This window comes from Conger conger, chromosome 4 (assembly GCF_963514075.1).
Source record: "Conger conger chromosome 4, fConCon1.1, whole genome shotgun sequence".
Lineage (NCBI taxonomy): Eukaryota > Metazoa > Chordata > Actinopteri > Anguilliformes > Congridae > Conger > Conger conger.
In genome coordinates this window covers 51,207,029-51,222,199 of record NC_083763.1, presented here as the reverse complement: position 1 = coordinate 51,222,199, position 15,171 = coordinate 51,207,029, and the positions used below count along the sequence as shown (strand labels likewise).

The following is a 15,171-nucleotide window of genomic DNA, read 5'->3' as shown; positions in this document are numbered from 1 at the left end:
CCTGCAATACCAAGGAATTAATAATTTGAAATAGTCCAAAATATTTAATCTGCCTCTTTGAGAAACGTTCATAGCAAAATTCATAGGGCTCATTCCAATCGCTTATTTTTCTCCTCTTTTTACTTTTCTTTTCTCCTTTTCTTGCCCCTAGCTCCACTCATAGGGAGAGGTCGGAAAAGTTGAAAGAAAAAATCTGGGAGAATCGAGAAACCCGAATTAGACTAATTGAATGCTCTTGCTCCTTCAAACGTCAGTTCGTAGCAGATGGGGAGAGGTGGATCCACAGGTCGATCATTTATAGGATGCGCTGATGTTTTCTCAAAGGAAATATTTGTGCTTCCTAACTTCTACATCTAGTTCCTAGAAGGAACCTTTTAGGGGTTGGAATGGCCTTAAAGATGGCGCACCTTGGTCGATTTCCGGGTCAGGAGCAAGTAAACGATAAAGAGGAGAAAAATAACCGCTTGGAATGAGCCCATTAGTTGTGGGTGAAAGAAACTGTAGGAACCCAGCTTGCTGCTGCTGTCAGATCGTTATGGTGCAATAACTAGCTAACGTTAACTATGTGGTTAGAAAGCTAGCTAGCTAAGATTTCATCACAGCATGCGCGTTGGCTGGTTAAATCAGTGCATTTCTATACATGAACTAGATTTACAATTTTATCCTCCTGTAACCGCTAACATGATGATTCGAAAAGTGATGAGGTAAGGGTCAATACACATTTTGAGTAATAGCACACCATGATTCTATGTATCCATAAGCTGGCTAGGTTAGCTAACGCTAGCTGGTCAGTAAAGCTGTTCTACCAGTTTGTAAACAATATGACTTAAAAACAGTCAGGTTACTTCCTAGTTAGCTAGCAATTAGCTAACTTATTTGTTGAATTTAACAACGCCGATAACGATATGTTAACGATAAAGCAGAGGGTTTTTTTCTCAATATGTGAAAAATGTTATTAAGCTCTAAGTTTACTAACGGTAGCTAGCCTCTTTATTCTCAAATTGGACATGACAAGATGCCATCTGTGCTAGGTAGTTGCACGATCTTCGTTGTTGCATTGTATGTTATTGTTAACAAAGACAATCTTGACTTACATTTTGACACATTTCCGTTGGGCACTAATACAAATCAAATCCATTGCGACCCATTCTATCTATTGTCTCCTGAGCTCAAGATTTCTTATATGTAGGCATGGAGATTTATGTTCATGAGTGTGATCCCTCTCTTACATCCCTTACATGTTAACTTGGTTTTTGTTTGCTTGTATTGCTTTAAGAGACACCTGTCTGTTACAGAAGTGGTAATAATTCTAAAACCGCAAGTGCTCTTCCTGTGTATTTGCAGTGTTCAGTCGAGTCTGAGTAGAAACATTTTCCTATTAATTTAATGTGAGTATTGAGTAAATCACACAAAGAGCTTTAGAATCGCATCACAGTTGTATGTGCACTGTTCAGTGTGCTGAAACATTACAAAGTCAAGAGCGTCATATAGGTGGTAGATGAGACCTACAATTGATAATATGTTGATGAATATATGCATGCATAGCCTATATACATATGCAAAATATGAAAATGTGGACTATTGGTTCTGCAGTAACCCTGAACAAAAGCGGCGTGCCAACCTTTCAGATACTACAAGCAGGCCAGATCCCTGATTTCTTGCTCCGATATAATTGACGGCAGTCATTGATATTTTGAAAACGAACTGTTAGCTTACACTATGGTAGGGTGTACAATGTTTTGTGTTTTTTATAAGATATGTTATAACAACTTATCAAGAAATAAATTCACGGGTTTATTTCTTTAAAATAAATCAGGCCTCAGTAAATAAAGCCTTTTAAATAATGCATTTTGGAGAAGATGGTACATTTACTAAATGTTATGGCTTGTCTTTTACTTTGTGACATTGAGTAGGCCTGTTTGTGAGTACTATATGGTTGAACAAAGACCTTGTACTGCATCCATGAACGGTTGGTGCATTTCTGTGTCGTAGTGTATCTACCTCTTATCTTGCACTGATTCTCATTGATTTCCTAGTGCAGTTGGGGCTGATGCTGACAGTGTATTTTTTCCACCTGCAGGCTGCATCTCTCCCAGAGCCTCCACGGATCATGTCACTGATCCTGTTTGCTTTTGTTGCTCGGGTCAGGGATGGGCTCCCTCTCTCTGCTTCCACAGACTTTGAGCATAACAAGGAGTTGCAGGAGCGCAAGCAGCAACTGAAGACCATATCTAAAGCTCTGGCCCTTTTCCCTCCAAGAGGGACAGTCAAGGGCCGTGAGCTTAACATATAGTAAGTAGTATATCATAACCTGAAACGTATTAATAGACATTACCTAATTAAAATGTAAGTGCTCTCATGGGCAGTAATGGAGTGGCAAAGAATTATCTCAATTTGAATGGAAGTTCAGGTCAGTTTATCTTCAAGAGTGAGAAATTTAAGCATTCTTTGGGGCTATTTCTGGAAGCAGGATTTCTGAATTCGGTGGATAACTGCACCCGGTGGAGTAAAACCCGGAACCCTCCTAGATTTGGAACATGGACTGAAATAAAACCAGGTGTTCTGGGTTTTACTCTGCAAAGTTATCAGCTAGCTCCATAATCCTGCTTTGCAAAGTACCCCCCAGGTTACCTCTTTATGTGTTTAACAGTATTTTAAAAGGCAACTCCACTTCACTCCACTCCAGTGTTCTCCATTTCTGCACATCACTCTGGATAAATGGAAACCAAATGGGAGATATTGGTACTAATTTACATTTATTACATTTATTTTGATTTTCCAGTGGGTGGTTCCCTTTCACCTTTTGATACAAAAGATAATCCCTTAATGCACTTTAACAGTAAAGCTTATCACAGAACATTAAGACGTTACATAACTAACTGTGATTTACAGTGATGCATTACAAACTTAGTGAGGTGTGTAACATCATTCATGTGTTAAATCATGGCTGAAGTTACCCGTACTGAGAGGTTTGAAATGGGATGTTAAAAAATAAATAAATAATACAATGCGCTGGTTTCATAAAATGTGTGAGAAGACATGCGGTAACCTGTACAAGCAGCATACTACTGTAAGAACTATTAGGTCAGTTGTTTACAAATACCCTTTTTCTTTTTAGCTTTATCTCCTCAGATGGTGTCTCGTATATGGCCGTTTGCTCCTGTAGGCTCCCCACCGCCATGGCCTTCTGCTTCCTGGAGGATCTCAGATGGGAGTTCACAGCATGCTTTGACAGCACCACAGTTTCTTTGGCAAATAGGCCATATCCATTTCTGGAATTTGGTGAGCAAACATAAGGCGATCAAAAAGACCCAAGTATCTAAGTTGTGCTATATTACATGATTTCAGTGGAGCAGAAAATTACCTCTTTGATGGTCTTTGTTAATTAGAGGATTTAGTAGAACAGTTTCTGTCTCTGCACTTTGTTTAGCGCTAATGTGAAGAGAGATCTTCACACACATCAAAAGATGTATTAAGCTCTTTTAGCCAATGGGCCTCATCTACAGTTAAATAAGTGACTGTGATGCAGTTCCCCACATATCTTAACAAGGTATCAGTTAACAGTAGATATTGGCTGGAATTTGCTCTCCAGGAAAAGATGTGTTCAGAAAAAGACAAGGTATATGGTGGTTTTCTTTTTTTCTGTATATATTCATTGCTCAGTTGACTCTACAACGCCAACATAGACGAAGACAAGAGATACAGTTTAATCCAATAATCAGAGTAATGTCCTTCATTTTTATTGCATGTCTCACGGTCAAAGTGCTTTTCATTTACTTGGATATGAAAATACACAGTGAAATTAAGAATTCAAACTGAACTTGTCATCCCTGATAATGTTTCTGTTTGCCATGTTTAATGATTCACCGATAGACAGCGTCATTCAGAAGGTGAAGCACCGCTACAGTCAGAGCGGGAGTCCCTCTCTAGGGAGCAGTTTGGCAAAGCTTCAGGAGGAGCTGAGGACAAAGCCCCCACCAATACTGAACTTGGAGGACTTGGAGCTGAGCAATGGAACAGCCAATGGGCATGCAGAGTCCACGGCAGGATCTGGTGAGACTTGGTGCCGCTACCTTCCCTGCTGGCATTGTCAAGTAGTAGTTACAGTGTTGAATATGTGAATGGAAAAAAACAAGTTAGCACGCACCTTATAGTACACACAGTGCAGGTGGAGGAAAAGGAATGGGCCCGCACCCTTTTCACTTGCTCCCAGTTTAGGCAAATATTAGGGTGAGAGTGTGGGCACCAGGTGTTACGCATGTCACAACATTGGCTCAGGCGGTAAGAGCAGTCGTCTGGCAGTCGGGGGGTTGCCGGTTCGATCCCGCCCTGGGTGTGTCGAAGTGTCCCTGAGCAAGACACCTAACCCCGAAATGCTCCTGACGAGCTGGTTGGTGCCTTGCATGGCAGCCAATTGCCGTTGGTGTGAGTGTGTGTATGAATGGGTGACTGAGAAGCATCAATTGTACAGTGCTTTGGATAAAGGCGTTATATAAATGCCAACCATTTACCATTCAAATGTTAATTGTATTTTTATAGTGGAGCATTATTTCCTGTCGTTTTCATTTTCACAGATAAAAAGTACCTGGATGATTATAGATTTAGTGAAATGTAAACTGAGCGGAGGATGAGATTTATCAATACAAAACAATTTGTCACAATTTACAAACTGTATTCATTTTTTTAATGAATTTATTTTGTTTTATTTTTTACCTGGTGGTTCTGAAGGCCCCAATCAGCGACTAGAGCCGGTGACCGCTCCGGGGATCCTCTCCCTGGTCCTCAACATCATGTGCGCAGCTCTGAACCTCATTCGAGGGGTGCACCTCATCGAATACTCCTTCCATGTGAGCACTTTAAGGGGCTGCTCCCTGTAAACCGCTTTATCCAACCATTGCTTTTTTTCTCAAGCTAACTCAGAGTAAACGGTCAAGTTAACTGTTTAAAGCTTAACTCCACATAATGACACACTCTGTAGATATTATACCATTTCTTTTTTTTGTTGAGGTCTTTCATTTGATTACGCTGAAATTGTTGGTAGTATGGCTATCTGGTGTGTGACTGGTATTATACTGAAAATGGAGAAATGGACAGCGTCGACATATTTAGATTGGGGTAATGAACCCCCCCTGCAACGGGTGGTTCATTACCATAAGGCAGTGGCTCCTAAGTGTAAAGAAGAGTAATGGCCTGTGTTGGTGTCTAAAGGCCGGTAGTTCAGAGTTCGTACAACACCAATCAAAGGCATGATCAAAAGTAATTTACGGCCCATTATGGAGAACAAAATTTAAAATTATAGAGAAAAAGCAGCCCAGCGTGCTAAAGCTAATTGTTGTAACACTCTTTGGTTGATTGGAACTCTGGTTTATCATCGTGATGTCACAATGGTCAGGTCCAAATGACAATTTCCATAACAACAACAAAACAATGTTGGTATCCTTGACTCAATAGCATTTTATTTATATTTGAGTTAATCTACAATACTATGTAATGGGTATTGGTTTTTCCTTCTCTGATCTTTACTCACAGTTTGACTTCTTCAATAAGTTTGAAATGGCATTATCACTGATTACTAGTGTGTTAAATAAAGTATCATTTTTTTTTTAGCAAACTGGTATTTGTACACACTTTGAAAACCTGTGGTACATTAGTGATATATTTTCCTTCTTAAGCTTTGTCATGTGCCCAGAGCTTAGTCAGATTTAATTTACACTCCAAAAATGTACACTCTAAAAATGCTCTTAATGTCTCAGAATTGTTTTTACTTCCTGCAACCTCAATCCTTAGCAATGGTTTAATCTTTCTCTGCACTGTAAAGTATGCTGTGGAATCAGTCCAATGGACATTCGATTGGAATTAAGTCATTTTATTACTTCTAAACAATGGTTAATCTACATACATATTTAGACAGAATAAGAAACAGAATGTCAGAAAGTATAGTTTTGTTGATACTGCAGGCAGGCTGTGAGCTTTCGAGCAGCAGCCAAAACTTTCCTGCCCCTTTCTCGTTCTCTGCTGGCCTTATTGGTGGAGCTGGTGAGGGCATAATGCACTTCTGTCTTGTATGGATCAGCTTTCTGATCTTCTTCCGACAAGCACTTTTACGTTTTTATTCTAATGTTTAACTAAAATGCGCTCTCCCCGATCCAGGATCGAGACGACAGTCACATTGTGTTAAGGCCGTAGTTGGAGTGTTTACATGTGACAGCCATAATTTCCTTACAGTGGTGTCCCTGGATCCACAGTGTCCTGGAAGTGTTCTTCAGGCTGACCGTACTCCCTTAGTATTGCATTAATAGTAATCCGCAGCAGAAGTGCCACACATCTCACCAGGCAGTCGCCCTGGTTGTGAGCCGAGATGCTCCAATGAGACTTTGTCTCCCACCCTCTCCTTGCTCTCCTGCGCATTGGCTCCCCCTCCATGTTCAGCTTTCTTTGTCTCCATCTGTGACTTTTTTGGGATGCTAGCGCACTGGCAGGAGCTCCATTGTTGGGGTCGGTGTGACTGTCCCCAGGTTTTTGAAGACTTTCGTCCATGGTTTGTCTGCCTCTGAGGCTCAGGACATGCTTACCCAGGCTAGTGAACGGGTCCTTGTTGATGGGAGGAGTGCTTGCCCACTGTATTGGTACCAGCGGAGGCATCAGGGTGTCGATGGCTGCAGGCCAGTAATTCAGAAGAACTAATACTCCCATCAGGATGATGACAGGAAAGCACCTACGGGCCATTTTGGAGCAGAACACTAATGTTATTACAGTAAACTGGAAAAGCAGCCTCCCATGAGATTGAGATAGTAGGTTGTGCTGTGGACACTTTGGAACTTAGCGTATTTAAACTGAATGCGCAGCCTTGTGATGTCATAAGGGGTGCCCCATGTGACTTTGTGCCCAAGTTTGTTGACCTGTGTCCATAACAACAGCAACAAAATAATACATCAATACCAATAACGCATTGTTTATATTTGAATTATGTATTATTTAATTACTAAAAATATGTATTGAGTATGCTATTTATTTCCTCTAAGATTATGGCCCACAGATATGACTGTAATGTCAAAAATTATGATCACTGATGAATGTACTGCATCCACAATATTCACACCCTTTATAAAGATGAGCAAAAAGACTAGAATTATTCAATGGAATTAATCAAAATAAAGCATTTCTCAAATGATATTAATTATATTAATATATTAATAAAATCTCACATTTTCACACCCATTTTCAGTACTATGTGTGACCAGAGAGGAAACCTCTGTTACAAATCACATTAGTGGCCGTTTTTCCGGTTGCTGAAAACACCACCGCAATTTCTCGATGATGAGACGTTCTTAATAATAATTGGGTTCCTTGCAAGATTAGCAGAAAAGGTAATGCCTACGGTACATTAGTCAAACTTGCCCATTCTTAGTAACATCCTTTGAATGAGATTTGGTTAGTTAAAAAGGTGGGCATTTGGCTGGATCTTAATAACAACAGCCAAACTAGTGAGTGAATAGACTTGTGCTAAGAAATTATATGAGCTGTGAATGCGACTTGGGTTTAGTGGCTTGAGTGAGACCAGTTATCATGCAGTGTAGAAAGAAAAAAAAGGTTGTTCAAACCACTAGGGAGCAGTGTTTCCCTTTTTCATATGTTTTGAAATGTTTTTCATTATTATAAATTATTCTTGATTATATTTTGTAATGTTGATCAGCTTTCTACCCCCTCACACATCCCTGCCTGATGTTTAAGTAGTGCATGCCTGTCATAGTGGGTTCATTATTTGATTTGTCTCTCAACCCAAGGAGCAGAACCTTAGATTCCTGCCTCTCATCTACTTTGCATTTAAAATGACTTAAATTATTATTTTTTCAAAACAAAATTGTGTGTCATTTTCTCTCTCTCTCGTCGCAGGATGATTATGAAGGGATATGGAATGTCATCGCATTTCTCTTAGCATTTGTGTGCTGTCTTTGCCAGGTAAATAACCTTTGCACACTTACTTTACCATGCGCTTAAAAATGTGTATATAATTAATAAAGAAATGTATTGTTTTCGTAAAGCCATTACAGATCACAATTTTAGCTATGTACCTACAAAGTTTATATTATAAGTATACTATGTTGGGTGAAGGAAAAATATGAGCTGGCATTCTAACTATCGAAACTAAGATAAGTACCGCATAGTTTTAAACTACTGCATGTACATTTAGGGCCTGATTTACGAAGGCCTTTAGCACAGGTAAAACATTTTAGCACAGACACAACTAATAACACAACAAATTATTGGTGCAAAACCAATACAATCATTGCTCAAATAATTTTCAGGTTCAGTCACAAGTGGATCATTTTCAGATTCCAATTCTGCAACTTGCTTGCAGTCATTGTTTTACTGAAATTATTTTTTTCCCCATCTACACAGTGCTACCTGTATGTGTTCTACACATCCTTTAAGAAGCTGAAGTCCTTCGCCCTGTTGACCCTCATCGTCCTATGCAACATGTTTCTGTACGGCCTGAGGAACAGTTGGCAGCTTGCCTTCCATATTGCGGTGGCGTCCACCTCCACTTGCCTCATTCTCTCCCGAAAACTCCAGGAGAGGACAGCGGACTGTGGAGTCTGAGAGCCCTGCTGCTTTGAGCTCTGAGTCTGTGTGGAAACTCACCAGTAAGAAAGTTGAATGTGGTAACCGAACAAATAACTTATTATGCTTTACTAATTGTATTTATTTTGATTTAACTGTCTGTATGATAATTTGCGCTCTGTTTGCAATGCACACTATACACTTAGTGTATGATATTTGAGTGTATGAGAAAGGAAATGGTGGCATGTAGTGAAGTACTGGGGGTTTCCTCTTCATAAGCCAAAAACAGGGTAATAAGTAACTTAAAAACAGTTGTTGGTGAAGTGTGTGTTTTGCCACCACTGTGAAATGAAGGATGACTGGTCAGCATAAACAGTACATAATTAAGTACGTAGTTAGTATCTTATGGATATGTCAGATTTGATTATATCTAGAACATATCTAAATTATTATGCAACCCTCAATAATTCAATAATGGAAACCTAATAAAGTGACTGTAAAGGGGCTGGAAATAATTGAAATAACCATAAATTCACAATTAGGGTGCATCTACATAACCACCAAATATCAAGTCAAAGTCATGTCAATAAATATAACAACGCACATTTCAGACATTTAACTCTTAAGTCCCTAGCCTAGCCCAATACGAAGTGGCTCGACCTAAATTCTGACTGCCTGGCTTTGGTTGAGAAAAATGTGAAAGTTCAAGAAAATTTAGTAGGGTTTTAATAGGGGTTAAAATCTATAGTATAGCGGCCATTTTGATTGATTGAAATGGTGTAAGGTCGAGAGGGTTCTCAGGATTGAGTCGTCTGGCTCTGTTGGTTAGCTTTAAATGTAAGCAACATTTAAGGAAGGATTCCTTATTTGTTGTATAGACGACATTGTATTTTACTTAATTTGGAAATGATCAACAATGGTTTAAAATAAATAATCTAAAATAAATAACCTGTCCTAAAGCTTAAATTCAAAGCCAGCCCACAATGCTGAATGAAATGCGGCCTAGCTGAACGTGATTCCCACTAGTTATTTATTCAAAATGATCTTGTTTGGTTATAGTGTTTTCCCCACAATAGTCAGTGGTATACCTTCTTTGTGTTTTATTTCACTCAGATAAAGACTTAAAATGAAACTCAAATTCAGAGGAAAAATATGGATCAATAAATCAAAATCAAAATATTTTAAATACGTTTTTACATTTCCTCCTATCTGTACATGTGGTACAAACTGGTTGCTAGTAGTGATGATAGAGATACTAAGGACAATAGAAAGTAAAATATTAAGAACACTTCATTCGAACTCCGGGAGTAAAAAAGGACTAGCAACTACGTGATATACTTTGATGATGAAATTATATATATTATATACTAAAAGTATAGCATGTATTGCAATTTTCAGCATTGCACTTATTTCAGATGCACTTATTCTCAGTTTACAGAGTATACCTGTGTGTTGACATGTTATTCATAGCTTACTATTATTCCAGTAACGATTAGTAAAAGTTTGTATGCTACTGAATGTATGGCTGTGGCTATAGGAAGCTACGCTACATAGACTACTGCTATATATACACGTTACAGTGACCGTGGTAGTGCACACACCTAGAAGATGCAGCAGTGATCAGTCCCTATCAGGCATCTGTAGCTGTTGTTTAGTAGAAGTATATGGAACTCAATTTATAGCAATGATATCCTGATAGTTTATAATGAGGATGAATTTTTATATAGGTACTGTATGTCTTACGCGTTTGATAAGAATTTGGACCAATTGGGTTCACCATGTATTGTTCAGTGCGTCAACTAATGTTTCAGTCATTTTTGATACTTGGCCTGTACTAAGAGTGATCAAATACATTTGGTGTTTACAAATGTGATGAATGCATTGTCAATAATCAATGTGGTCACTAATTAGTTGAATAGTTAATGAAATGAACATCTCATTACAAAGACGGCTAACAGTCTTCATGAAGTCAATAACAAAGCATCTTTCTAGTAGATGGCTGCATCATTGCACATTGTTTTCGTAACGTAAAGAAATTAGGAAAATGACTTCGCAAAATGGTCCACAAAAAAACTGAAACATTCATTTGGTGCTATATGATGGGACAACCTAGTGGTTGCTGTAATTGCAGGATTGGAATGCACTGATGTAAGAAATTAATTATTTGTTTGCTAATTGTTGTAATGTCTTATTAATATTATGTTATTTCTCATAGAAGGTATTTTATAAGTGGGGAAAGAATACATTTATGAATGATTTCATGTTTGTTCAGGTTAGACCAGGTAGAGGCAAACATAAATTCAAGGGCTCTGTTCATATCAAAATAGATTAAGAAATTGTATATATTTTTACAAGAGGAATTTAGATGAATCTGGATGTAAAATGTGAAATGCCTTTGTTAATTCGGTGTTGATTGAATAAGAGTGAATCGTATAGAAAACTATCTTGAATAACTTTCTAGACGGTACTTGGATGTAGCACTGGGAAAATACATTTTGTTAAATCAATATTGAGCTAAATAATGGGTTGATTGGATATTTAAATAAACTTTACATGCTGCAAGTGAACAAAAAATGAATGCCTTGGAAAATGAGGAGGAGAACAGGTATATGCAATATAGAGGCTACCACACAGGTACAACTCGACCATAGGCAGCATTAAATGGGCAACATCAGTATACTGTATATGCTGTATGTTGGATGGACCTAGTTGCCTATACTTGTATGTAGAATGGATGCAGAGAGATCTCAGCAGCTCCTCATTGATCCGGACAGCTGAACTTTTTCACAGTCAAGTCTAGGGTGATGCTTACATGAAACTCCAACTGAAAGGAATGATCAGCAAATGGCAGCAATTGATGAAATCACAAAAGCCAGGTTGGTGTGTCCATGCATTCAAGTCCTAGCCAAAACGGGCAAGTTATCATTGTTCAGATGACTGCAAAGTCCGACCTGGCACTGTAAAGTCATTACATTAGTGTCTTGTTCACTACCTGTACAGTTTTCATACCGAAAATTAGTCATACAGAATCTTGTAATAATTGTGTCCAATTATTTACAGCACTGTTGGACTTATAAATCAGTGTAGTGAATTTCTTTAGGTTATTGTACAGCAATTGCACAAATATGTAGGCAGAGTAGTTGTGCAGGGTACAATAACAAGATATTTCACACTGTGTGCACTATTTGGGCTGTAAAATTGCATTTTAAACCCATGTTTAGTTTTGAATTCAAATCACATTGACTAGGAATTCAAGCGACAGTGTTAAAACATGCTCTTCTGTAAATACGAATGGCTTTAAAGCAATGCACTTGTTTTTTTAAATGTACATCTACCTTTTTTAAGATTGACAGCCAAACTGTATCTTGGAATGAATAGACTGTCCTTAAAATCATTCAGGATTCCTTTTGAAATTCTTTCAAGAGGGAGTTCAGGCAGGATTGCTCCCTTGTGGAGCAGGTATTGTTTGTTGCCATTTTTCTAGAAACTTTTAAAATGTAACCCTTGCTGCCACATCTCAGCGTTGCCCCTGTGTAGTGTTGCTGTTGAAGTACTAATTACACCGGCTCTCAAAGGGTTCAGTTCACATGAATGCTGTTTGAAACTGATATATTCCTGGCTGCGATGCCCCTGCAGACGCAATATGCCCGGTCACATAGTGTCTTGATTTAGTACCAGCTATCTCCCACTCGGCCATTTTGTTTTGAATGAAACACGTCCTGTCTTAATCAGCACATAATTAGCCAGTTCTGTAGGCACAGACATGTTTGTTATCTGGGTCAGTCAACAGGGGGTCCCGATGATTGACAGCATTCGCCTGTGTTTCCTTCAAGCATTTTAGTCTCCTGATTGAGGTCACCCTCATGTCGATCAGAGGTTTAATCCCCTGTCACTTTGACAAGTGTTATTCATATGCAGGCAGCTGCAAAATGTGATGGCAGAGTAGTGGTCTGCAGGATAGTTCACTGGTGTAGTAGACAGAACTCCTGATAGACCAAATTGCAAATGTGACAATCTGATTGAAGAGCTGCCGATTTCCGATAAAACTTCTGCTCCCTACTTGCTGTACAAATAGTGACAAACCTCTATTGTCCAGCAAACTATTGGCAAAGTCTTAATACAACTACCAGTGCACACCGAAGTCTTAATACAAGTAACAGTGAACACATTACTCACATGGGAAGGCTTTTGTATACTGAACACATTTTATGCACACAAAAAAAGCATTGTAACAAAAATAGGCTAACTGGGATGTTCGCTGAGACTTGAGGGTGAATTCCAAAATGTAAGCTCAGATACTGCATGCTGATTGATTAAATCATGCACTTGCTGTAATTTAATCATTAGTTAAATTTAGAGATGCTACACATGGAGACACTAACTGTTGGACTCTTCACTCCACTAGTTTTCCAAGGTTTTTGTATTTATTGAAAGTGGAATTCACAGTGACATAATTGACATAAAATCACTGATGTTGGTTGGAAATTCTGAAATTGAGTGACAGCTAGCATGTTCTAGTAAATGAGCCTGAACTTACTGAGTCGGTAATGCTGATGTTTGTATTGTTTTCAATGACACATTTATAAATCTTTGTAAATGTCGTGTTCAAAGAACCCACTAACATTTTCCTCAGCCATACTGCATACCAAGGAAACCTGGATGTACTGGAAAGGGGACTTACGGCAACCTTTCCCTGGTAGTCTTTTACAATACGATTTGGGGAATTAATAATTTCACCTACTTAGAGTATGTGCAAATCTGCCACTGACATGGGCACAATCATTGGTGGGGATCATTAAGGGTTGGTCGAACTTCACAATTTGTTGGTCAGTCTCATTGTCCATTAAAATAAATTAAAATAACCAGAAGAGAAATTGCACTATACTAGCAGGAACTAATTGGTAAGCAAAGCAAACTGTCTGCTGTAAATCTGTTTTACTGCCTGCTGTAAATCTGGTCAGATATTCCTGACGAGCTATCTGGTTGTAAAGGTTCAGCTGTGAAGACTCCGATACATTTATCTTTCTTGGGGGATCTGGTTGTCATTTTATATTTTATTTATATGGTTATTATACTGCCAAAAACAGAGACATTGACAGTTATTACAGCTTTAAGCATTGCCTGTCTGATACATGTCACTAAATAAAGCATTTGTTTTGCAAACTTTATTGTTGGTGTTTTGTTTGCAGTGAACTTCAGAACAATGCGTCAGGTTTGCTCCTATTGTAAGCAATACTGCAACCAGGTTACAGTGATATTCCGCATACAACTACCGCCAAACACTTCCAGATGTCATTCTGTAGCATTCCAAGACACTGTGAGGATAAAGGGACCTATAGTACAATCTGTTATACTAATCACTGAACAAATCATTGTCAAATGAATTACATTGTGTACAGAAAATGGATTTCATAATCAAGCTGTTGTATCTCAGAATAGAAGTTCTGTTTGATTGCTAATGCACGTGCCCTTATTCTGTATTTCAAACTCCACCCTCAGGTTTCATGGTAAATACAAATTAGGAAAAGGAAATGCAAATCCTTTCTCTTAGGATTTTCAACCCAAATGATTAATACTACGGCCTAAGGCGATTCCAAAACACAAATGCTCTTAACCACCTGAAAGAACACAGTTTACACAAAAGCTTTGTATCCACAATCCCAGAACTGAATCAATTAATGTCCTGACTTTGCAACAGTTCAAAGCGAAGGTACGATTTTGTATATTCTGCCATTTGCATGCCACAACATTTGCCTGAAGGATTTCTAGTGCTTGGCTTAAGTTTATTTTCTAATCCGAGAAGACATAGTTAATGCTCTGTCGATGAGAACACTGTCAGCTTGAAAGACAACTCAATCCGCACTGCAGGAAAGAGAAATGTGAGCATATATTACATTTTATTCACATGTATTCATAGCTTTCTTACTGCAATATCTCTAATTGTCACATGTACCATTGCATTTGATACATGATTAGTAGAGCATGGGAATCCAGAAGGACAGGCTATTGCTACAGAAAATATGATAAAATATTAGAATATGTCTCTATGGTTTTGCTGAGAATTTAAGGAGACCTTTACATTTGATTTCACAGCAGATGGTGTGTAGAATGGTTGTGGAATAAGCAAAGGCAAATTCTCAACAGGGTATGACATTTTCATTCTATCCTTCTCTCTTCTATTCTTAAATTATCCAGCTAGCCCACACTGAATTAAACACTGCAAATATGCTGGCTACAAACAATCCCAACAGTTCAGCCTCCTAATTCACCGCGGCTTGCATTCGCGTCAGTCATTGTAATAGATGAAGTGCTATGCTCCTCCAGGGACTTATCCTGTTAGCATGGCTCAACCCACCGCTCACTCCCGCGCTTCTGAAATGACATTATCCCCTGCCTCATCTCAGGAGCGACACCACGCATTGACTTCCAAGTGTTTACAGCTAAACCTCCAACTCCTCTAATCAGAATTTCTGTATTCAACTTCTTTACCTTCATTTTCATGGTTTAATAACTTGCCTGTGTTTTATAAAGGGAACTGAAAAAAACAAGAACACAAAACAGCATTCACTTAATGTGGGTATTTATAATGCTTTTGAGATCAGAAAATGG

The 15,171-nt window shown here is 38.5% G+C and overlaps 1 protein-coding gene across 1 annotated transcript; it reads left to right on the top strand.

Annotated features, from left to right (window-relative positions):
• Positions 1-306: 306 nt before the first annotated feature.
• On the top strand, positions 307-13,725 carry sec22c (SEC22 homolog C, vesicle trafficking protein). The gene is made up of 7 exons (XM_061240698.1): positions 307-704; positions 2,081-2,292; positions 3,119-3,282; positions 3,874-4,053; positions 4,729-4,847; positions 7,894-7,959; positions 8,401-13,725. The coding sequence occupies exons 2-7, from the start codon at positions 2,111-2,113 to the stop codon at positions 8,599-8,601; spliced, it is 912 nt and encodes a 303-aa protein (XP_061096682.1). The 5' UTR covers positions 307-704; positions 2,081-2,110; the 3' UTR covers positions 8,602-13,725.
• Positions 13,726-15,171: the final 1,446 nt, after the last annotated feature.